The sequence below is a fragment of the Sceloporus undulatus genome, chromosome 5 (assembly GCF_019175285.1).
Source record: "Sceloporus undulatus isolate JIND9_A2432 ecotype Alabama chromosome 5, SceUnd_v1.1, whole genome shotgun sequence".
NCBI classification, from domain to species: domain Eukaryota; kingdom Metazoa; phylum Chordata; class Lepidosauria; order Squamata; family Phrynosomatidae; genus Sceloporus; species Sceloporus undulatus.
Genome location: NC_056526.1, coordinates 128,264,729 through 128,287,574, shown reverse-complemented (window position 1 = coordinate 128,287,574; position 22,846 = coordinate 128,264,729). Strand labels below are relative to the sequence as shown.

The 22,846-nt window shown below is 40.3% G+C and overlaps 1 protein-coding gene across 9 annotated transcripts in view; it reads left to right on the top strand.

Annotated features, from left to right (window-relative positions):
• FAM149A (family with sequence similarity 149 member A) overlaps nucleotides 1-22,846 on the top strand; it is a 74,438-nt gene that overhangs the window by 5,791 nt on the left and 45,801 nt on the right. For 6 of the 9 annotated variants that reach the window (XR_006104075.1, XR_006104077.1, XR_006104076.1 and 3 more), the window contains exons 2-3: nucleotides 21,185-21,295; nucleotides 22,593-22,725. Coding sequence is in view for 5 of the 9 variants with exons in the window: in XM_042468460.1 (XP_042324394.1) it covers nucleotides 21,185-21,295; nucleotides 22,593-22,725 (244 nt within the window). In the remaining 4 variants the exon portion in view is untranslated. Of the gene's footprint in view, nucleotides 1-10,726; nucleotides 10,999-21,184; nucleotides 21,296-22,592; nucleotides 22,726-22,846 lie in introns of those variants that run through there. The other 3 variants (XM_042468462.1, XM_042468464.1, XM_042468463.1) reach the window with 3 other exon arrangements.

Genomic DNA, 22,846 nt, shown 5'->3' with positions numbered 1-22,846 from the left:
GTTGCATTTATGGTTCTTAGTTTGTTCCTATCTCCTTTTTGTTTTTCTTCCCTTCTTTCCTTTATTGCTTTGAGAGTTTTATCTGTCATCCATGGTTTCTTCTCTTTTCTTTTTGGCTCTTGAAAGTGTCTGTCTGCATTCTTCTTTTATTATGCCTCTGGCATCAGACCATACTTCTTCTGGTTCTCAGTCTATTATGCTAAGTAGTGCAAATCTGTTCTTTATATTGTCACTAAATTCTGTTGAGATACTGTTTAGATTATATTTTAATATGATGACTGGTTTTGTTTTCTTATTGAGTTTTACTTTTCTTTTTGATATGAGTAATTCATGATCTGTGCCACAGTCAGCGCCTGCTCTAATCTTGGCTACCACCAGTATAGAGCTTCGCTATCTCTTACTTCCAGTTATATGATCTATTTGGTTTTTGTGTTGACCATCTGGTGATGTCCATGTGTTTAGCCTTCTTTCTGGTTGTATGAAAAATGTGTTAGCAATGAGTAGTTAAAGTCCAAAAAATCTGGATGACCAAAGACTAAAAGTCCAAAAAATCTGGATGACCAAAGACTAAAAAATACTGGTCTAGTGCAGTGCTACTGAGAGTGATAGTTCCTGGATGTTGCAGATCCCTGAACCATTGACTGTCAGCCACTGGTATATTTCCAGGAGAAAAAGAAATAATGGTAATTAATGAGCACAAATGTAGTGCCAGTCCCTGGGAGAAAAAAAATTACCAGTCCTCCACATCAGATGACCTGAGAAACACCAGTCTAGTATTTGTAGTTAATCTTAACCATGGATAACTGTGGTTAATCTAGAGTAGAGTATAAAACAAGTTTCATAAATAGTAGTTTGAAACTGGCTTGATTCAATAAAACCTGGTTAAGATTACCTACAGCAGTGGTTCCCAAACTTTGGTCCTCCAGATGTTTTGGATTTCATTCCCAGAATTTCCATTGTTGGCCAAACCGGCTAAGGCTTATGGGAATTAAAGTCCAAAACACCTGGGAGACCAAAGCTGGGGAAACACTGATCTACAGATTAACATTAGGATCGACATTAAAGTCCAGATAATTAATAATGGAAGAGAGAGCTTCCAGTCTCCGGTCTGTGGCCTTGATGTGAAAAGTCAGAACTTGGAAAAGCTACTTTTAAATTACTTTTTGCTTTTACTGACCATATTGTTTGAAGAATCCTGGGGCTTTTGTAGTCCATGGTCTAAATCAAATTGCTAGTATCAGCTAGAGGAAAGTCATTGACTCAGCTGGTATACCTGGTATGCCAGTGGCCATGTAAATCCAAATAATCAGTAGGACTAGTCCAGTTAGAACCAGCCATTGGATTATAGTCCCCAAAATAACATTTCCAAGCTCACAGTTCTGAAAGAAGATTATCTCATGTAACAATAAACTGTACCTCAATATAATGTTTCAGTGAGACTTGGGTTTAATCACTTACAGTTTCTATGCACATAATTTATTCACTTATTTCTTACATTTATATCCTGTCCTTAACAGTGCTGTGATGACTTGGGTCAGATCCAAAAGTATACAGTAGACAGTATTTTCACTTCTCCCTGCCCATCTTTGGTGTTTAGGACAGAGACATATTCGGTCTTTGTGAAGTAGTGGTCATAATTATTTGGGGAAGGCTGCTTTTGAGCAAAGATCCCTCCATCTCTGATTTAGAGGTCGACCCCAGAATCTTGAAAAATAAGAGTGTGTTGATAAAATTCTAAAATATACAGCAAGACCTCTCTTGACAGCAGCAGTGAGATTTAAATTGTATTCTTCTTTCTGTCATAAATGACTGCAGGGATGGAAATGGTAGATAGGAACACTTGTGCTTAATAAATAACTTCCATTTTACTCCTTTCTCTTAATACAATTAAGTCATTTCTTCCCGTTCAAGCTGTGGCATTCCAGAATGGTGAAACTAGCCTTTGACCTCCATCCCTACCATGTGAGCATATATCCCTGCCAAGGTAGGATTATAATGCATGTAGTCTGGGCCACAAGAATAAGAACAGTGAATTTTAGTTGGTTCCATCTGTTTATCAATACACAACTACAGGCATACCTGAGTAAACACAGCTTCTGACAAAGAAGCTCCTTTTTAGAAAGCTTTTTTACATTTGCCCAGTCCTCTTTTCTTCCTTGTCCTCTGTTTAAGTAGAAGATTTTGTTTTTTGTTTTAGCACCATCAGTTTTGAGAGGATGATGAAGGAGGGCTGGAGAAACACAGACCTTCACTATTGGGTTGCTTGCAGCAGTGTTTCTGCAGTGAACAATGCAATAAAGCTTGCATTGTTTGGGGAAGAATGGGGTTCTGCTGTAGCTGGTTCTGCTTTAGCTGTGTGTGCCTGTGTACCACAGGTAAGGCAGATGACAGCTGCCTCCAGAATCTCTTACTGAGCATGTGCGACAACAAAACAGACATAAGCCTGCTTCACCAGCTCCCTGCAGCATGTTAAGAAAAGAATAGATCTGGGCACAAAAGTGGAAATCATAAGGACAGTGGAGGCTGGTGAAAGAAAAGAAATCTTCCCTGAATAAACTTTCACATAATCTCTAGAAGATTAAAATGTTTTGTTTACTTATGCAAGGATTACCTGACATGATTGTCTCATGTGCATATTGTTAGTTTTAAATAAAAAGGTGCTGAAACATGTTGAACTGGTCTTTTTCTTTTATGGTTTAGGAGTCTATCCCTGTTCCTTCCATGTTATTTCTGTCTCTGATAGCAAACTTTCTGTTAAAGAAGTAATGCCAGGAACACTTCTGCTTCATTAACTGAGGTATACCTGTGTAGAAAAGACATGCTGTTAGTCCAAGGAAGCCAGGCTTTGCAAAAGGAGAGACTATAAACAAGGTCCAGATGTTCCCCTGGTATTGCATAATTGGTAATATAATGAAGACATTCTTGATACCTGGAGCTTGCACCTTGTTATAAGATTGTATTCTTATCCATTCTTAGAGGCACATGGACCATTTCCAAGATTTTTATTCAACCTTTTATCCCTACTGTTTCAGGGATACTTGATCCTGTTGCAGAAAATGCTTCCTATCTGATCCCAAAGAAATAAAACACCTCTACCAAGCCACTAATTAGTCTTCTTTTTGTGACAGTTAATTAAGCTGATTGCATTTTTCTTGACTTTTATCAATTATTTATATATGAAATTTATGTCACTAATTTTTTCCACTGACACATTACTTTTCTAATAAACATATGCTATTGTCAGAACTGAATTATAGCTAATCTTAATAAAAATAATACATTTTGGAAGTAATACTTTTTGTTTCAAGTGTCATTCAAGAGTTTATGTTCACATTTTCTTATTGCATTTACAATTACAATTAGTGTTGCCCTAAATGTAGAGCTTCCTTGGTTGGGAGCAGTCTGTATTTAATCGGTTGGGGAAATACTCATCTTGGTAAAGCATGAGAGGATACCAGTTATTTTGTAGGATCCAGCATCAGATATACCAGTGCTCACTATGGAGACCCAGTCAAGCTGAACTATACATCCATTTATTAAGAAACATAGAAAGTAGCATACACAAAGAGATAACTCATTCAAATGTACAACATACAGAGCTAACTGAATATAGAGACTAGAAAGGGATAGCTGAACTTAGGGTTGCATGAGGTGATGGTTACCTGGACCTGAAGACAAAGGTCCATGGAAAGCTGGGAAGTAAAAAGATGCAAGCCAAGAGGCTTGGGGTAGCAGGCTTTGGAGAAGAGAGAACAAAGACTGAGACCAGGGTCTCAGGATGACAGTCACAGTTCATGTGGGAAGACAGTCAGCTGAGACTGTAGCATACAATGACTGTGGTGACTGTAGCCTCTGGGCTTCGAAAGGCAAGGCTTGGCCTTGGCCCTGGCTCCCTCAGTACCCCATTGGCCAGGGCCTAGGCCTGGGGGCAGGGGCTCTGAGACTCAAGCATCAGCCCCAGCCTCGGCCCTGGCTGACTGGGTGGCAGACTCCATCCCTAAAACCAAACTGGGGCAGAAGCTTCGGAGGAAGCCAGGAAGGAAGGAGGTAAGGACTTGAACATCTGTGGATTTTGGTATCCTTGGGGGAAGGGTCCAGAATGGATCCCCCATGGATACCGAGGACCCACTATAGTACAAACCATAGAATAATGACTTTGAGTTGAAACAAATTAAGTCAGAAGTACAGTACTCAAGCTCTTGTATAAGCCAAGTGCACGTTTTGGGATCAAAATTATGGATTTTGATATAACTCATGGATATCAAGAGTAAAACTTAGGGGCACGTAACAGAGGATCTAAATGATGAAGCAAAGAAAAACAATGCCAAAAAATATACAAAATTCCATCAGGCATAACTGTTTGTGCTCATACTAAAGGCTGGATGGATGGGAGAATAGGGTGTGTGGGTCTAAACTTATCCATGAGTATATACAGTATATGGGGCATCAGTTCACATAAAATTTGTACCAGGTATTTTCACATTTTCACATTTCACTCGCATTGAAAGTTGCACAGTTGATTCAGGCCTTCATCTTTCTGATTATTTTTTCCTGTAGCAAACCCCATTACATAAATATACCTTGGTTGTATAACGTGTCTCCCCCCCTCCCCCGGGGCATCAAAACCCCTATTAAAGCATATTTACAACTCTTTCAGAGAGTTAAATGAAAGATTTCACTAAATTTTCCTTTCAAAAAAGTTATTGAAAGGACTGTTTCATTAGATAAAATAATGAGGGGGTAGAATTTTTGTAGAATTTCAGAGGAAGGAACTAGGTCTGAGTATTCCTTGCCTAAGAAATGCTATGAAGTTCATGGGGTTGTTACAAATCAACAGCAACTTGAAGGTACATACACACATAATAAACAAACAGTGACACATGGTGGTAGTATTGTGCTATCTCACCAAAACAACTTAAAAACATGTTTTTTTTCGGTTTCCTTACTTGATAGTGATCACAGCCAGCATGGTGTAGTGGTTTAGTAGCTGGATTAAGACACTGCAGACCAGGTTTCAAATCCCTTCTTAGCCATGGAAAGACACTGGGGTGACTGTGGGAAAGGTACATGCTTTCAGCTTTAGAGGAAGGCAGGGGCAAACCCCCTCTGAACAAATCTTGCCAGGAAAGCCTCATGACAGAGTTGCCATAAGTAGGAAATTGAAGGCTCCGCACCACAGCATGATAGTGGTCAGATTTTGATATACGTATGTCAAACTAGTGACCTATAAAACTACTCTAAATACTACCCTTCCCCCTCCTTCCATCTTGTGTGATATGATTAATCTCAGATATCTCTAAGAAATGAAAGATTTATGGTTTTATTAATTCTGGGGATCAGTAGATTTCACATAGTCAAGCATATATAAGTCGAGAGCAAATTTTTAAGCTCAAAATTATGGATTTTTGCTATGACCTGTGGATAAGTCAAGGGTAAAATTTAGAGGCATGTAATAAAGAATCTAAAGGATGAAGCAAATGAAAACAAAGAACTGACAAAATTCCAGCATGTATAACTGTTTGTGCTCATCCTAAAGGATGGATGGATGAAAGAATAAAAGGAGAGGGGGTCAGTGCTGCCAGGATAGATTACACTATTGCTTTTCACCAGGAGATGGTTCCTTTTTTTAATATAAGAACTAAAGTACAGTACTTACATTGACTCGTGGACAAGTTGTGTCAGGTTTTTTGGGCAATTTGTTGACTGAAATTTCTAGACCTATACATGAGTGTAGCATGAGTATACATGAATAATAGCAGTTTTTATTCTGGTAGTGAAAAAAGAAGGGAGGCAAATGTACTCTTTTGAATAGTTGTTAGTGATAATAAACCGCAGATAAATGAACTTCTTTGCTGAGATGAGATTGGGCAGTGGCTTTTCTAGTCCGTTGACAGCTGAAAGGAATGAACAATTAAGATGGTTGGATGCGGAAAGAAAGGATGAGTCTTTCTGTATTTTGGTTTAGCTTTGTGAGAGTAATAAAATTTGTTACTGTCATTTAAAACAGTGTATTTAAATTGTAAATATAAATTAATTTCATTGTTACATATCCAGCCCGGTTTAGATGAATTCAATCTCTATTCTACATAGTAAACTTGATATACTTGTATTGCAAAATAAAAGAAGAAAATTTGTCAGGGTACTGGGGTAGTAATACCAGCTAGGGACTGCCTTGCGGTCTCTTCCAACTCTTCGATTCAAGGGCGAGTTACAGGCCGCCCAAAACGGGCGGTCTGCTGCCGCCGCCGGTTGCTGCGTCCAGGAACCGCAGCGGCCAAACCACGCAGTTCCTGGGCACAGCCAGAAAGAAGTGCCGAAATGGGGCTTCTTTCTGGGTCCCGGAAGTGGCACTGTGAGGTGCTAGACACGCACTTGCGGCTTCACTTCCACTGTGCGACGTCTGGACGCTATGCGTCCGTGACGTCAAAATGGCGGCCCCGTGTGGATGGGCACCGCCATTTTGTACGGACTCGGTCCGTACTAGGGTTGAGGGGCATCAGGAAATGAGGCCCCTTTCTAACCCTAGCACGCCCCTTTGGCGCGTCTGTGACACGCCTATGATTCCTATTTGCACAGAGTGACCTATTTTTTCTTAAGGTAATCATAGCCCACACTGAAAAGCAATTGTTACCAGGTGGGTTCAGAACAAAGCCAAGATCTTAAATCACAGTCTGAATTTGGTTTAAGAGCCTGGCATTATTCCAGATATAGTAACCAGCACTGGGGAGCCTGTTGTCTTCGAGATGCTGTTGAACTATATTTCACATTAGTCCTAACCAACCTGACTGGAGAAGGAGTAGTGGTTCACTAATACCTGAGGGACCACTGTTTTTCGACTTGATAACCATAGCATCCTGATTAAGATAAAAGAGGAAATCATTGGTAATTAAAGGCTATGGTCTTTCTGGTTTACCGTGGCTGGGCGGCTTCTGGGCATCTTAGTGGTGTGTGGTGTCAAAATGCCATGTCCCCAAGCCTCCCAAAAGCCAGCTTTTCCAGGCTGTCTGTTCGGCCTCTGAGTCATGAAATGATGGGAATATATCTTTCTTAGAGACGTTTACAGTTTTGCACAATTTAGCATGTAGGCTTTTGATCATCCTACTATCTGCTATAGGCTTTAACTGATTCCCTTCTATCTATGACATGTCAAGCTTAATGTATCCAAAATACTTAGAAAAAGAGAAAAACTGGATTTCACCATATTAGTAACATAATAATATTTATTTATTTATTTATTTATTTATTTATTTATTTTTATCCAGCCTCTCCTGTTTGAGGATCGCGGCGGGTAACAGGAAGGAAAATTTCAAATACAAAGGTCACAGAAAATAATAACAAAACAATCCCCGAAAACCCCCACCCTTCTACCCTCCCTCCCATCAATTCAAACTAATAACAATAAAAACATTTAACTGGGATAACATCAGTTAAAACAGCTTGGCAAGAAGTGACAGCAATATGACAATAATGGGCAGTAATGGTGGGGCGTGATCTGATGAACCTTCTCCAGCAGGTCATTCCAGATTTTTTGAGCGGCAGCTGAAAAGGCCATGATATTTTAGGGATTAAGGCTAAATTTACACTGTCAGGATTCTGAGCCTGTTATAGATTTCTTGCTCTGAGACAGGAACTGAAGCTAATTGTTATTGTTGGCCTGGGACAGACTGCCCAAAAATGGCAGTCTGCAGGCACCGTTTTAACTCCAGAGGGACGCTGCAGCCACCAGACCGCACGACATCCCTCTGGAGTAAAAAGAACCCACTTCTTCTGGGTTCTTTTGGCAGCGCCCCAGGTTACATCACAAGTGTGCCAGAGGCGCTTCTGACATAAGCAGCGCGCAGCGACATGCAGATGCTGCACATCCCTTATGTCAGGATGGCGGTGCCCGTGTGGATGGGATGCCACCATTATACACTAGGGTTCCAGACCGTGCAATTGCTGCACGGTCTGGAACCCTAGTATTGCCACTGCCACACTGTTTTTGGCCCATGGGACTTTTTTTAAGTTGTTGAAATTTGTGATTATCGGTTTATTTGTTATTTACCCTTTTATTTATTGTATTTTTACCTCATCTTTCTCCCTAAAATGAAACACTATATTCAATGCACATGATAATATTTAATTAAATGTACTGTTAAAATAAAGCAAGATCAAATATTAAATCAGAATTACATTGCTGTTGTGTGCCTTCAAGTCATTTTCAACTTATGGCAACCCTAAGGCGAACTTATCATGGGTTTTCTTGGCAAGATTTGTTCAGAGTAGGTGTAGCGAATTAAGGATATTGATTTCCAAACCCATAGAAGCCAGTCAGCCCTGTATCCCATTGGAGAAACTGGAAGACCTGGCAAGCCTGCTAGATACTTTGAGTACTTGAATGTCCCAAAGTTTAGAAGGGCATTTATGCTAGCGAGATTTAACATTCTTCCATCTTCTGTTTTAGAAGGTAGATTTAAAGAGATCCCGTACCAATGTCGACATTCCCCTTGTGGCTCAGAGGAAACTGAGACGATTAGTCATGCTCTTTTTCGATGCTCTTTGTATACAGAAATACGTGATGCTTATATAACCCCAACTATTCATCGGACACCTGGTAGACAGGAGAAATTTTATGTTGACTATTTTCTTGCAGACTGTAGTTAATATGTAACCTTTACAGTAGCTAGGTTCTTTGCAGCTTCCATTGCCTGTCGTAATTTAAAAAACAAAAAAACAAATACAGTAACTGTTACTGTCATTTTATGACTAAACTGTTATAAACAGCTTATTAGATATTTTGTTACTATTTAAACCTGTATCATATAAATACAGTATAACTTGGCTACTTATGTAAATGTACAGTCGGCCCTTCTTATGCACGGATTTTTTATACACGGATTCAAGCATACACGGTTTGAAAATATTCCAAAAAAGTATAAATTTACCTTGATTTTCTATTTTTATAAGGGACACCATTTTTCTATGTCATTATATTTAATGGGACTTGAGCATACACGGATTTTGTTATACACGGGGGATCTTGGAACCAAACCCCAGCGTATAACAACGGTCCACTGTATAAGAATTTGCATAAATCTTTTAAATTTCTAACTCAAAGGCTTATTAAAATTACAGGTCCTTGTAATGATCTCTCAAGAGATCAGTATGTTAATGGTTAAAAATGCATGTTAAAGCTATACTTTAGAATTCTAGAGGTTCTTCTTTCAGTAAACACATATAATCTACATTCTAGATATTCTCGGAGGTTGAACGTTGTATCCATATGTTATTTATGCTATGTGTACATGGACATATATATACCTTTGAGCTCTTGGAATACTTTTTATTGTTTTATGCTGGCTGTGTGCCGTAATAATAAATTTGATTTGGTCTTTGAATTGGTGAGGAAATGGTGGCCCACAGCCCACATATATTGTCCAACCACTTTTTGTGGTACCCAAGTCCCAACAAACTCCTAGATACCCCCAAATTAATTGGAGGTAAGAAGGCCCAGTAAATGCCATCTGAGGCAATACTAGCCATCAAAACAACTCCAACCTTTCTTACTTACACATTGTAAACCGCTTAGGGAGTGCTTAGTTCACTGATAAGCAGTATAGAAATGTATTTGCTATTGCTATTACTCCCCATAGTGTGGTTCATTTTGCAGAAATCAGGCCAATTAACTTAGAAGCATTAACTGGTAGTAGTTTTCGAGTCACTGCTGCAATGCATTTTCATCAGTTTTCAGCTGAAAGTACATAACTGTGGCCTGCCATGGGGGCCAAAATTGACCCCATCAGGGTTATTCAACCTAATGTGTCTTATCAAGTGTTGGTTTGCTTGTCTTGAAGTGCAGAATTCCCATTCTTAGCATAGAATACTCCCAATTAATCCTCTGTCATCCTGCTTTTTCTGCTGCTTTAAAAATGTCCTAGTTTCTCTTTCCTCCTCCAGCTTCCCCCCCCCCCATGTCCTCAGTTTACTTCAGTTGCAGCAAACTCAATTTATTCAGCAGGGCAGAGAGAAGATGGAGGGGGGATCTTTTTCTGCTTTCTAAAACGAGGTAAAAGCAAACTGCAGCAACCTTTCCTAACATGTGTTCTTTCTCATTAATAAGTTTTGCCATCTTGACCACACTCTGATGTTCCTTGGCCACACATGTCCCATTTTTTATCTGTTAAACCTTGGTGCGTATGTTATTTCAATGTATATCCCACCCTTCCTTAAACAAACTAATTTGTTTTCAGGATACTACAAGTAGGAAGAGGATTGTTACTAGTAATAATTATTGTTTTCGCACAGAAACCACACACAAAGTAACATTACATATTTTGAAAATTAAATGAGCTGTTTATTATGCTCATTGTTCTACCTCCCCCTCTTAGTAACTAGGTGCCTTAAAAAGAAAGTGGTGTGAAGAAATTAAATGTATTGTGTGTGTTGTGATTTTTCCTGTAAGCTTACTATCTTAGATGAGTCCTTTAGGAAGGGAAGATTACACAAAAGGAATGAAATTGGCAGATTCTGTTCAGATGCTCGGCTCTGGTCTTTCTCTGGTGATATTTTTTAATGCATCTCCTTTGTAGTTTTGCTTTCCACAGTGATGTGTTTATATCTGGCCAGCCCCCTTTAAATAACACGAGGAACAGAGCATGAGGCATGAGCTGAGCTAGAGCAGCCTCTGGGAGAAGCCATCCCTTCCTTCTGCTCCACCTCCTCTCATTTTCTCTCTCATTCAGCCATTCTCTCACACACGCACAGGCAAACACACACGCGTGCACGCAGAGACATGCCTCCCTGCTGGAGGGAGATGAAAGAGAATATGCTGAAATGAAATGACAGGGTATGTGAGAAAGAGAGGGAGGGAAAGAGGGGGCTTGTGAGACAGAATGGGCAAGGAGCCTTCTCAGGAGTGCTTTTCATGCACTTCAGTAGTGGGGTCCAGTGCCCCTGTCATCTCCCTGTGCCTTCCCGGCCTCAGCAGCGAGTGCCAGAACCAGAGCTGGTTATCATAGGGTAAGTCAGATGGGCTGGGGAGGCTAAAATGCCATTATACCAGTTAACTCAAATTGGGACTGCATCAGGTGCTTGCATATGGGTGTCATGTCAGCTTTCTGGCCTTTGACTGTTCACAAATCCACCTGGTGTACACAGTAAATCTCAGCTTTAAGGTACAGCATGCATTATGCTTGTGGAGGGAAAGGGTGTGTCAAGGGAAAGCTTCTCTGGATAGTTATGTGGCATTTACCAATGCTGAGGTTGTGGCTCAATGGATGAAGATGATCATGATCATGATCTTTATATTCTGCCTGATCACCAAAACTGGGACTCCAGGCATCTCTGTAAATGATTTTACCTTCTGGTAAAAATCCTGCATTTATGTGAGGTATGTGTTGTTGTTGCCATTACCCTATTCCCTCCCCACCCCAAAATGTGACTCAAGGTGGCTATGTAAATATCCTACCTGTTAATAAAAATCCTGACTGTGTGTGTGTGTGTGTGTGTGTGTGTGTGTGTGTGATAAATGTAGAATGTGAGAAGGAAGACACTGAAAGTAAATATGATTTTACTCATTCAAGGCAAACATTGTTTTAAATTGCATTTTTGTAGTTGCTTTAATGTTTAATGCAAAGCTATGCTGCACATGGAAACATTTTTAATAGGGTCATCCCACCAGACAAATAGTAATACAGTAAAACATAGTATTACTTAAGTAAACATTCTGTTAAGTGGTTGCTTATCTACATGGGAGAAATCATGATTGAGAATTTGAAAATACTTAGGATATGCTATAATTCTTTGCCTGTACTTTAGAGCTGTGAGGATCTCCATAGAGAACTACAAAAAGAGATTATGTTATGGTGAGGATTAAAAGTTCTAACTTCATGTTTTGTTATTTAGCACTATGCATCTTTTATAAGGAAGTCCAATATTAGCTCCTACATTTTCCATTAAATGCCAACTGGAAGAACCTATTAATCAGTAACTATATTGTGAGTAAATGAATAAGCAAACTTGTACTTTACGGAAGAAAAAAACAGATTAGGTTTTTAGCTGAAGGGTAGCACAAAGAAGTATAATTTTGTCAATATAACTTACTTGATACATTTCACAAGACCACGTTTAAGAAAACGGCAGTCTTTTGGAAAGTGTTACAGTCAACCCTCCTATACATTGATTTTTTTATCCACGGATTCATGCATCCATGGCTTGAAAATATTCAACAAAAAAAGTACAGTATGAATTCCTGATAGCAAACCTGAATTATAATTTATATAAAGGACACCATTTTTGCTCTGCCAGTATATTTAATGGGACTCAGCCATCCACAGATTTTGTTATTCACGGGGGATTCTGGAACCAAACCCCAGCGGATAAAAATATATAAAGGATAGATAAATACTTGTGGTGGAAATTGTGTGCAGTGATATAAAGCATAGGTGAGGAAACTGTGGACCAGTAGATAGTATTGGATTCCAGTGCCCATCAATCAGAATCAGCTTGGTCAGTGGTCAAGGATGGTGGGGATTATAGTTCAACAATATCTGGAGAGGTAGACTTTCCCACCTTTGATGCTGGTTGCTGGGCTCCCCCGGTTTCAGGTACCTTTTTATTATTTATTTCATTTTTTGTTTTTGTTTTTAAATACATGTGTTTGGCTATTTTGATGTATGAAGCAAGGGGAAAAGATCATTTAAAGTTTCATGTATTCCATTTTCCAGTCTTACTTCATGATTTTTGAGAAATGATTTAAGGCTAAGTGCACACATAATAGTATGTTTCCTTGAAAAATAGTAATGTCAATATGTAAATATAGTAAACTGAAGATAGTGTAATTACTTGTCTTTGGTCTCATCTGCACTGCAGAAATAATCCAGTTTGACACTGCTTTAACTGCCATGGCTCAATGTTATGGAATTCTGGGATTTGTAGTTTTGTGAGATATTTAGCCTTCTCTGTCAGTGAGCTCTGGTGCCACAACAAACTACAAATCCCAGGATTGCATAGGATGGAGCCATGACAGTTAAAGTGATGTCAAACTGCATTATTTCTGCACTGCAGGTTAGACTTTTGTCTGCATAACAATAACCTATAGCAGATAGTGTTTTATTGAAAACATTGTCCATACATTTAAAGGATAACAGCAGCCCTTTTGGGAGTGGAGTTAGAGGGCCTGTCTTACCTGTAGTTACCTGGCCAAATTTAATAAATTGGAGTTTGTAGCCATGCTGCCTACATCCTGTAGTGTCTTTTGTTTATTTGCTTGGAACCCTTTGGGATTTCAGTATCTTTTTTTCCTTTCTGGAAAAGACTAATGACCCCACTAGTATTTTTAAACAGGAAACTGAGTTTGCATGTAAAACTGAACATGCTCAGTGTGAAGCCTTTAAGCATCAGCATTCTATTCTAATACCTTATGGTTAGTCAAGAACATCTAAAAAAACAACACATGTTTATTACTTCATTGCTACAGCTCCCTCCTTCATTTGATACTTTATTTCCCAGGTGTTACATGCAATCAGTATTGCAATATTGATTATTAGCTTAGGTTTTGTGGAAAATGCATGCTTGCATAAGAAGCTTTTGTAAGCAGTTTGTTATTCTTCCAAAGCGGATTTTTATAGTGTTAATAAAAACACACCCAAATAGCAATAATGATTCTGAACATGTTATATATACTATATATAGCAGGCTCATTAATCAAGTACAGGCTGCTAATGTATGCTTGATAAAGCTTCCTTGTTTTGCTGTTTTCTTCAGACTGCATAGATTCTGCATAGATCTTATTTGTGTTTGTGTGTCTGTCTGCCAGTGGGAGGAGGAGCTTGGAGCTGGTTTTGAGTTTTAAAGGGACTCCTGTGTTGTAGGCCCACTCTGTCTGTGTACACTTCTTTTCTATAGAACATCCTCATGGAATACTGGCTTTCTCCATTCTCATAATTCTAAATAATAATACCTTTGAAACAGATATTCACTGATTCGTAGGAAAAACCCACTGCCTTATTAAATGACTGTGTGTGCTCCAAGTATGTGGGTTTGCTGTTTGAAAAAATTGAGATGAAGTGTTGTTTGCTAATAAATGAAAGCACAAGTTTCAAGAAGAATCATGCTGAAGGATCTATTATTATTGTTGTTGTTGTTGTTTATTTATATAGTGCTGTAGATTTACACAATAAAATGGATAAAGTAAACCTGCCCATGGCGTACAATCTAAGAAATAATACCACAATAAATACAGGAAAGGATTCAATATTAATTTTCCTTTACAAACATATTCCACCTTTCTCTTTTTGAAGGACAACATTTGCATTCCCATTACACAAGAGGCCAGAAATCTGTGAGGATCATAGCTTGTCAGGAATCATCTGTGGGTTGGTGATGATTCTCTGCTCACTCCCGAAGAACCTTCACTCTGTAGTTTTGAGGTTCTCTTTTGTAAAACCTGTTTTTTCCCTTGTACGATATGAAAGTCGAATCTTGAGAAACAGCCTATACCTTATAGCTGGGCTTTATATTTTTCTCGGGCCCATATCTGCAGAAAGACATAGGCCCGTTACAGACTGCCAAAATAAAGCTGCTTCGGGTCTCTTTGGAGGTATGCTATTTAAATGATGCATGGGTCCTAAAAGTCCGGAGGTCGCGCCAAAGCCACACTCCATTCCTAAGCACCGGAGTGCAGCTTTGGTGCAGCTTCCGGATTCTTAGGACCCATGCATCATTTAAACAGCATGCCTCCAAAGAGACCCGAAGCAGCTTTATTTTGGCAGTCTGTAACAGGCCATAGTGTAGAGAAGTCCTCTGCATGGTTTATACATGTTGTTGTGTGTAGTTTTCCGACCTATGACAAACCTAAAGTGAACCTGTCATGGGGTTTTCTTGGCAAGTTTCTTGAGAGGGAATTTGCTGATACCTTCCTCTGAGAGTATGACTTGCTCCAGGTCACCAAGTGGGTTTCCATGGCTGAACTGGAATTCAAACCCTGATCTCAAGACTCCTAGTCCAGTGTTCAAACCACTATGCTACACTAGCTCCTGGGTTTGTGCATATTGAAAAATTAATCAGATTTTCAAGTCACAGACTTGGCTGAAGGTGGAGCTAGCAGCCAGTAGCTGTCTAAATAGCTGCAGCCCCAGTCCCTGGAGCTTGGCGAACAGGGGTGTTTGGTGGGGGAATTTAGTGGAGGAGGCCTTCAGAGTTCTCTTCAGTGTGTACTTAAGACTACTGAACATTAGTGATGAAACTTCTGCAGTCGCTTACAACTGCTGTGGTACGTTCGTCATTTTGCCAGAGGATGTGTGTAGCTACACCTGTACCAAATGAAAGTTGGTAGCCCTGTTGGAAGAGAAGGTCCAGCAGCTGGAGGCTCAGGTGTGTACATTAGGGCACAAGAGGTTTTCTTGTGCAGAGCAGAACAGACTCTCCTGCATGAGGAACACATAGGGGAAGTTTCTGGGGATGAGGTTAGTTCCCATACATTTACAGGACTGTGACTTTTTTTCCCTTAACTGCCCTCGAGTCGACCCCGACTTATGGTGACCCTGTAGATGAGACATCTCCAAGCTCCCCTTTCCTCCACTGTTCTACTCGGGTCCTGCAAACTCATACTTGTGACCTCCTTAATTCAGCCTTGTCTGTCTAGCATGTGGTCTTCTTCTCTTTCTGCTTCCTCCACCTTTCCTAGCCTTATTGCCTTTTCTAACGAGTTGTGCCTTCTCATGATGTGTCCAAAGTACGGTAGCCTCAATTAGGCTTCCAGGGAGATTTCAGGCTTGATCTGTTCAAGGACCCATTTGGCTGTCTTTTCGGCCATCCACAATATCCTTAGCATTCTTCTGCAGCAACACATTTTGAATGAATTGATTTTCTTCTTATCATCTGTCTCCATTGTCCTAAGTACAGATTTCTCATAATGATGATGGTGGTGTTTATTTATAACATCCTTACTTTTATACAGTAAAAAAAAAAGAATAAAGAATAAAGCATCACACTATAAAATGCTAAAATACTAAAATATCATCAGAACTGTAAGATGTATTGGCGCCCCATGTCCTTGAGAACTATTGGTATGTTTTTGTGATTAAAAATGCTTTGATATAGTCTATAAAGTACATACTGATTTTTTCCTGGATTTCCTTTGTATGCCTCATTAGCAATAATATGTTTGCAGTATGGTCTGTAATGTCTCTTTCTTTTTTGAACTCCATTTGCACCTCTGGGATTTCTCTCTCCATGTATGATTGGACTTTGTGTGCTGCAGAATTCAGAGCATTATTTGCTTGCATGGGAAATTAATGTTATGATTCTATAGTTGCTGCACTCTTTTGTGTCTTCTTTTTTGTAGATATAGATATATATTTATCATTTCCAGTATGTTAGCCACTAATTTGTTTTCCATATTAGTTGATGTATATTAGTTAACATTAGAGATGATCCTGTCTGTGTCGATTGTAGCAATTTTTTTTGGAATATCAATATTCCAATATTCCTGATGATTTATTTTCCCCAATTTCTTTCTTTTCAGCTTTCACTTCACTTTTTATAATTTGGGATTCAACTTCATATGGTTCTTCATTCCAAGTGTCATTCACTTTTCATCTCTTTTATATAACTCTTATGTGTATTGCATCCAAAGTCTTTTTATTTGTTCTTAATCTTGTAGTATGCTTATCACATTTGTACTTGACACCAAATTAGGAAGAATAGCTAACACCATAGAGGGCAAGATAAACATTCAAAATGACCTTGATAGATTAGAAAGCTGGGCCAAAACTAATAAAATGAATTTCAGCAGGGAGAAATGTAAGGTACTACACTTGGGCAAAAAATTTGAAATGCATAGATGCAAGATGGGGGAGACCTGGCTTGACAAGGGTACATGTGAAAGGGATCTAAGGCGGGTTACAGACCGCCATAAGGGACGTCCTGAGGACGTCCTAGGTTTAAAAAGGGGCGTCACTTCTTGATGCCCCCAAGCCTAATACGTCCTGAGGACGTACAAGATGGTAGCGACCCATCTACATGGGGGCCGCCATGATGGCATCATGAACGCATCACCTCCAAATGAGGCAGCTCGGACATGATGCCGTCGTGCCACGTGAGGGCGCTTAGTGCGCCCTTTCGTGGGTGCAGGAAGGAGCTCCAAAACGGAGCTCCTTCCTGGTCTTGCATCGCTGGCACAACCTTTAGATGGCTGTGCCCAGCGATGCAGAGGAGAAAGGGGCCAAGCGGCCCCTTTCTCCTCCTCCTCGTCGCCGCGGGGTGTCCTTGGGGCTTGAAGCGCCAAGGACACCCCTTTCCAGGTCTCGGGGAAGTGGCCTTTTGCCGCTTCCCCACAGCCTGGAAAGCGGCGGATCGGGGCCTCAGCGGCTGCCGCTCTGGCCACTGAGGCCTCGATCCGGCAGGGAAATGGGTGGGTGCAGGCCGCTGCTTTTCAGCGATCTGTAATGCGCCTAAGAGTCTTAGTAGACCACAAGTTGAACATAAGTCAGTAGTGTGATGCAACAGCTAAAAAGCCAGTGCAATTCTAGGCTGCATCTACTAGACTACAAGTATAGTCTAGATTGAGAAAGTAATAGTACCTTGAATGGGCCAGGATCTGCATGACTGGGACCTATAGGAGGAGTATGACAAAGAAGCTGAAGAAGGGACCCAGGCAAGTCTCTCAGGCAGTTCTTCCTTTTGCAGAACAGCCCCAGCGAGCCCTCTCTGCTGAAGAGCCTCAGCCAGCTCACCCTGTTGAAGTGCAGCCTCAACCAGCAGGACAAAGGCAGAACTCACCTGCAGCTGAGGAGGCAGACACAGCTGGGGTCCCAAGCCCACAAACAAGATGGAGGGAGAAACTAATAGAGCAACAATGCTCAGCTGCGCTGTGGGCCAAGTAGCAACAGGGAGGTTCTGTTTAGGACCAGCTGGTAACAGCCCGTTTAAAGAGCTGAGTCTGCCAAAGGCTAGTGCTGGAGGTAATTTGTCTGTTTCCTGGTCAGCATTCCTGTGCCACGACACCAGTTACCAGACTCTTGCAATTCATACCTTGGCCTTTTTGGCTTCCTTGACACTTGGACTGTATTGACCTTGATTCTTGTTGCTTCCCTCAATTTGGAGTGCTTGGTGAACTGTTTCTCCAAATGGACTTCCACAGGCAAAGACACTTTCTAACTGTTGGTAATTTAACATCTCTGCCTGCAGTATCAATTGATGGTTTCCTCCCAGCCAGCCTTGATGAATCAGGACAGTGCCATTCTATTCTTCTTTGGTCAGGCCTCCCCTGGAATACTGTGTCCAGTTCTGGGCACCACCACTCAAAAAGGACATTGATAAGCTGGAACGTATCCAGAAGAGGGCAACCAAAATGGTGAAAGGTCTGGAAACCATGCCCTGTGAGGAGTCACTTAGGGAACTGTGTATGTTTAGCCTGGAGAGAAGAAGGTTAAGAGGTGATAATGATAGCCCTGTTGAAATAATTGAAAGGATGTCATACTGAAGATGGAACAAGTTTGTTTTCTGACACTCCAGAGAATAAGAGCTGGAGCAAGCAATTCAAACTACAGGAAAAGAGATTCCACCTCAACATTAGCCTGAAATTCCTGACAGTAAAAGCAATTTGACAGTGGGCTTGATTGCCATCTGTCAAGGATCCATTATTGTGCATTCTTGCATGGCGGGAGTTGGACTTGATGGCAATTGAGGTTTCTTCCAACTCTGTGATTCTATGATTTTAAGAATTCCATGTAAGTCAAGAGCCTAAACAGTTTTTTTTAATTACCAGAAGACCATTCACACCAATGGCAGATGTCCTAATCTTTTCTGTAGCACCCCTGCCCCCCATTACAAGGATAACCAAATGTAAAAGAAGGCTGGCTTCCTGCGCCTCTAAAACATGTGAAAGAGGAATCTGCAATGAGTATCGTACAAGCTAGCTATCCTGAAGTTTCAATTTCTACACGACTAATAGAGTCATGAGAGCTCTTTCTTATTTTGTTTTTGGCCACCATACTCAGAATTGCTTGTACCGCCAATTTAAAAGTTACCAAATTGTAGAAGAACTCAGTTTATTATTACTCTGCATTACTGATAAAGAGTTTTGAGCAGAAAGCAGCTTTAATTTTTTTTATATATCACCATTGTGAGGTGTGATGATCTGCTTGGTCACCTGCATTGACTAGTACAAACAAAGGTTACTTGTGTTTGACCACCTGTGTTTGATAATCATACATACTCTTTGAGAACTCCAGGAGGGACCTTGTTTGTGGGCCTTTCTGTGGTTGATGCCTGCTGAGTGATAGCCCAGTTGAGGGCCTTCCTGGTTGTGGTTTCATTGTAATGGAACTACTGCTTTTGGAGGTGCCTCAGGTCTTTTCAGCCATTTAGGGGCTGTAGGCACAAAAACAGGTAGACTGGACACCATTTTAGTGGATCTAGCCTGACCCAGCTCAACTGGCCTTTAGCCCAGTTTAAAAAACTCCGCCACAACAGCTGGTGGTGCAGGCTACATGCTGCTGTTTTGGGCAGGCCCCAGTTGCAACCTGTGATGTTGGAAGGGGGCTCCTGGCCATATGAGTGAGGCCAGGTGTCCTGTTTCTGCCCTTATGGGATGTGATGGGGGCCTTCACAGAGAAGGGCAGCAATAGGCAAGTTGGTGGTGACAACTCCTCAGTACAATGGCGTGCATGTGTCAGAACACGTGTCTGTTCTAACACCAGACCCCATAAGTGCTAGGGATGGGAACGGGCAAGATCCACGGGCAGAATATGACAGGATTGTTCCATCATATCTTGTTCGTGTCTTCAGCACCTTAATTTTGCCGATTAAAAGTATCTCCTTACCTAGCCATTTAGATTTTCTTTTTACACTAGTTAAAGAGACCTTTGAATCCTCTATTTATAACAGTCCCAGCCACCATTGCCATTGGCCAGGGATTATGGCAGTTGTATTCTAAAGCCTCCATAGGGCACTAGTTCTGTAGTCTATATAATGTATTATGCCTTTGCTGACTAGATCTGATTGACTTTTACAACTTTTTAAAAAATGTATTCGATTAGTGTTTGTTGTTCTATTGTTTCATGAAGAGTGATGTATTTGTTTTATAATCAATTCCAAAAATTTGTTTGAGGACTACCTGAATGCACAGATATGGAAATTAGGATATTGACTGTGCACTTCTCTCTTGCTTCTCAGAATGCTCCTTCAGAAAAACTAATTGCTGATGCAGCGACATTACTGTATAAATCTCAATTTAAACATGTTGCCAGGCAGGCTAACTACTCGTGTAGTTTTTCACATGGACAGATTCATGTTTAGATCAGGCTCTCAGCCTCTGCACATGTAACACTGGCAAGCTAGGATAGAATCCTCTGGTCCAGGGACTCCCAGTTGAATGTGCTAGTATTTCGTGCTATAACCATGTTAGGAAGTGTCACATATACATGATAGGAGAGTCAGGCTTGTTTGGGTTTAGGCTGAGTATGTAAGATTGGTTTATGTGTGGATTTACTGTAAGCAGAACACACAGCAATCTGTTTCTATACACTTCCATAAAATCCTTATATGTTCTTTTATTTTGGTCACTGACTACTGTATACCCTATATATTCATATATAAGTCTAAAAATTTAATCCCTAAAATTGACCTCAAAATCCCAGATCAATTTATTTAAGGGTCACTATGGTAATGTGATAGCAGCTCTTTCAAATTTCCGCATGCAGTGGGAGAGAGTTTATTTCTTTCAGGAGCCAAGCAGAAAGAGTCTTGGGTGACTGATTGCTATTGCTGTTTGTTTAAGAGTCCTTGCATGTCTGCCTGTCTGGCTGAAACAAAAGTTGAAATGATGAAACAAAAAGCCTCAATGAGAGACTCTCTTTCCACATGCACACATACACACACACACACACTGAAGAAGCCTCCAAGTTTTACCCTTGACCTATCCATAAGTTTGCCCTCTAAACCTGACCTCGACTTATACATGAATTCGACTTATAGTTGAGTATATATGGTAGTGAAATTGACATTAGAAAAATGGGTGCTTTATGTTTATGGGTGGGGAGGGAGTTATGAAAAATTAAGAAAAACTGTTTTTCCTTTGTGACTTGAACGTTTTGAAAATTGTGTTTATTTAGATGGGGGGGGGGGAGAGGAAAATAGAGTGTCAAAGAAGATAATGGAATTAATTGCATCTGTTTTCTTTTTTCTCCCCTTCTACCTTCAGAAGAGGGTTGTCTAGAAGATCCTCAGAGCATTGCTTCCAGGGGAAGAATGAAGATGGCCTTCCAGCACCTTTTACCAAAAGCGTACAGGAGGCAATCGACAACTATACTTTGTATGCATTAACTGCCAAAAATCACATTTATTGAACAATGAGATAAGTATGGGCTGAAAGATTATGTAGAAGTAAGCCATTGTTTAATTTGAAGAGCAAACAATTCTGTAGTAAAGTGGTTCACTTCAGTATAGTGTGGCAATATGAAACAGAGTGGAATTTGGAAAGCAGTTTGTAGCATGGCATAAAGTTGACCTTTTCAAAGGAAAAGCTCAGAAGCTTATACAGCTTGCATAATTTCCTCTTTTGAGCCTAGCATACTTGTTCACATCAATCTTTATTCCTTCCTTTCTCTCTTTCTCTCTCTCTCTCCCAGCCTTACCTTCCTTCCTTCCTTCTTCTGACAGTGGCAGCAATCTCTCTCATTTGGGCAGAATGGAGAAAAACAGAAAAGGCAGCTAAATTTTAGAAGTCTTTTTTTTAAAAATAATAATCTAACATGAGTTTCTTTGGAGGGAGGTAAAGGCAAACTTCCTTGGAACAAATCTGCCAAGAAAAAGATGTGATAGGTTCTAACCCCATCTGAATCCAAGTTCCCATATCTGCCTCCCAGATCAGGAGCACCTTTGTCTTGTCTGGATTAAAATTCAGTTTGTTTGCCATTATTGATGACAGACACTAGTTTAGGACAGGAGACCTTCCTGGAATTGGAGTGGGGAGTAGTAGTAGAGTTGGGTGTTATCTGCATATTGATGGCACTGAATTCCCAATCTTTAGACAACCTTTCATTGGGGTTGTCATTGGGGTTCATATTTTTTTTTATGTATGTGTTAAACAGTGTGAGGAACAAAACAGAAACTTGAGGGACCTTACAGGCCAATGCTTGAGGGTTGAACAGGAGTCCCCCAACATCAACACCTGGGTATGGCCTTAAGTTTGGCCCCGAAACCTGCCCTCAACATATATGTGAGGACAACTTATAATTGAGCATATACGGTATATATCTCCCAAGGTTACCAAATCTGTCACTCTCCCCCATAGCCATTGTCATTTTATGTTAGTTGCAGATTGGAGGAAAATGGCTTGCCTTTTGGCTGCACTGTTGCATTTTTTAAAATATACCAACTGTGTAGACAGAGGAAGATAGAGATTTTTTTTCCTTGCAGGTTTCAAGGTATAAAGCAGCTTCCTACATTACCTGTAGCAGCTATTGTAGCTAGCTGTTATTGCAACTCTTAAGGCATAGAGCTTTTGTATCAAAAAAACTATTGATCTTTGAAGTGGCAGAGGAGTATATATAATTCAATTAACCAGCATGTTGTAAAACAATATCTCTTTGTTTTGTTCCTGTGTGCAGTGCTTCTGTTTCATCACTTTCATCCAGTGGGCAAACAACACCAACAGATTTGAATAATTCTTGGTCAGGGATCCGGAGTTATACCACTGGTCCATCTACTGAAAGAAGCTCTGTTTATTCCTGGAGAGATGATGTAAGTCACTGTTTTTAAACAAGTATTTTGTATCTTCACTTCAGAGGATCTAAAAACTCATAATCTAAAATGTCAGTATTTTTGCCTATCCTCTTTTTGCCGATTCTTTTTTTTTTTTTTT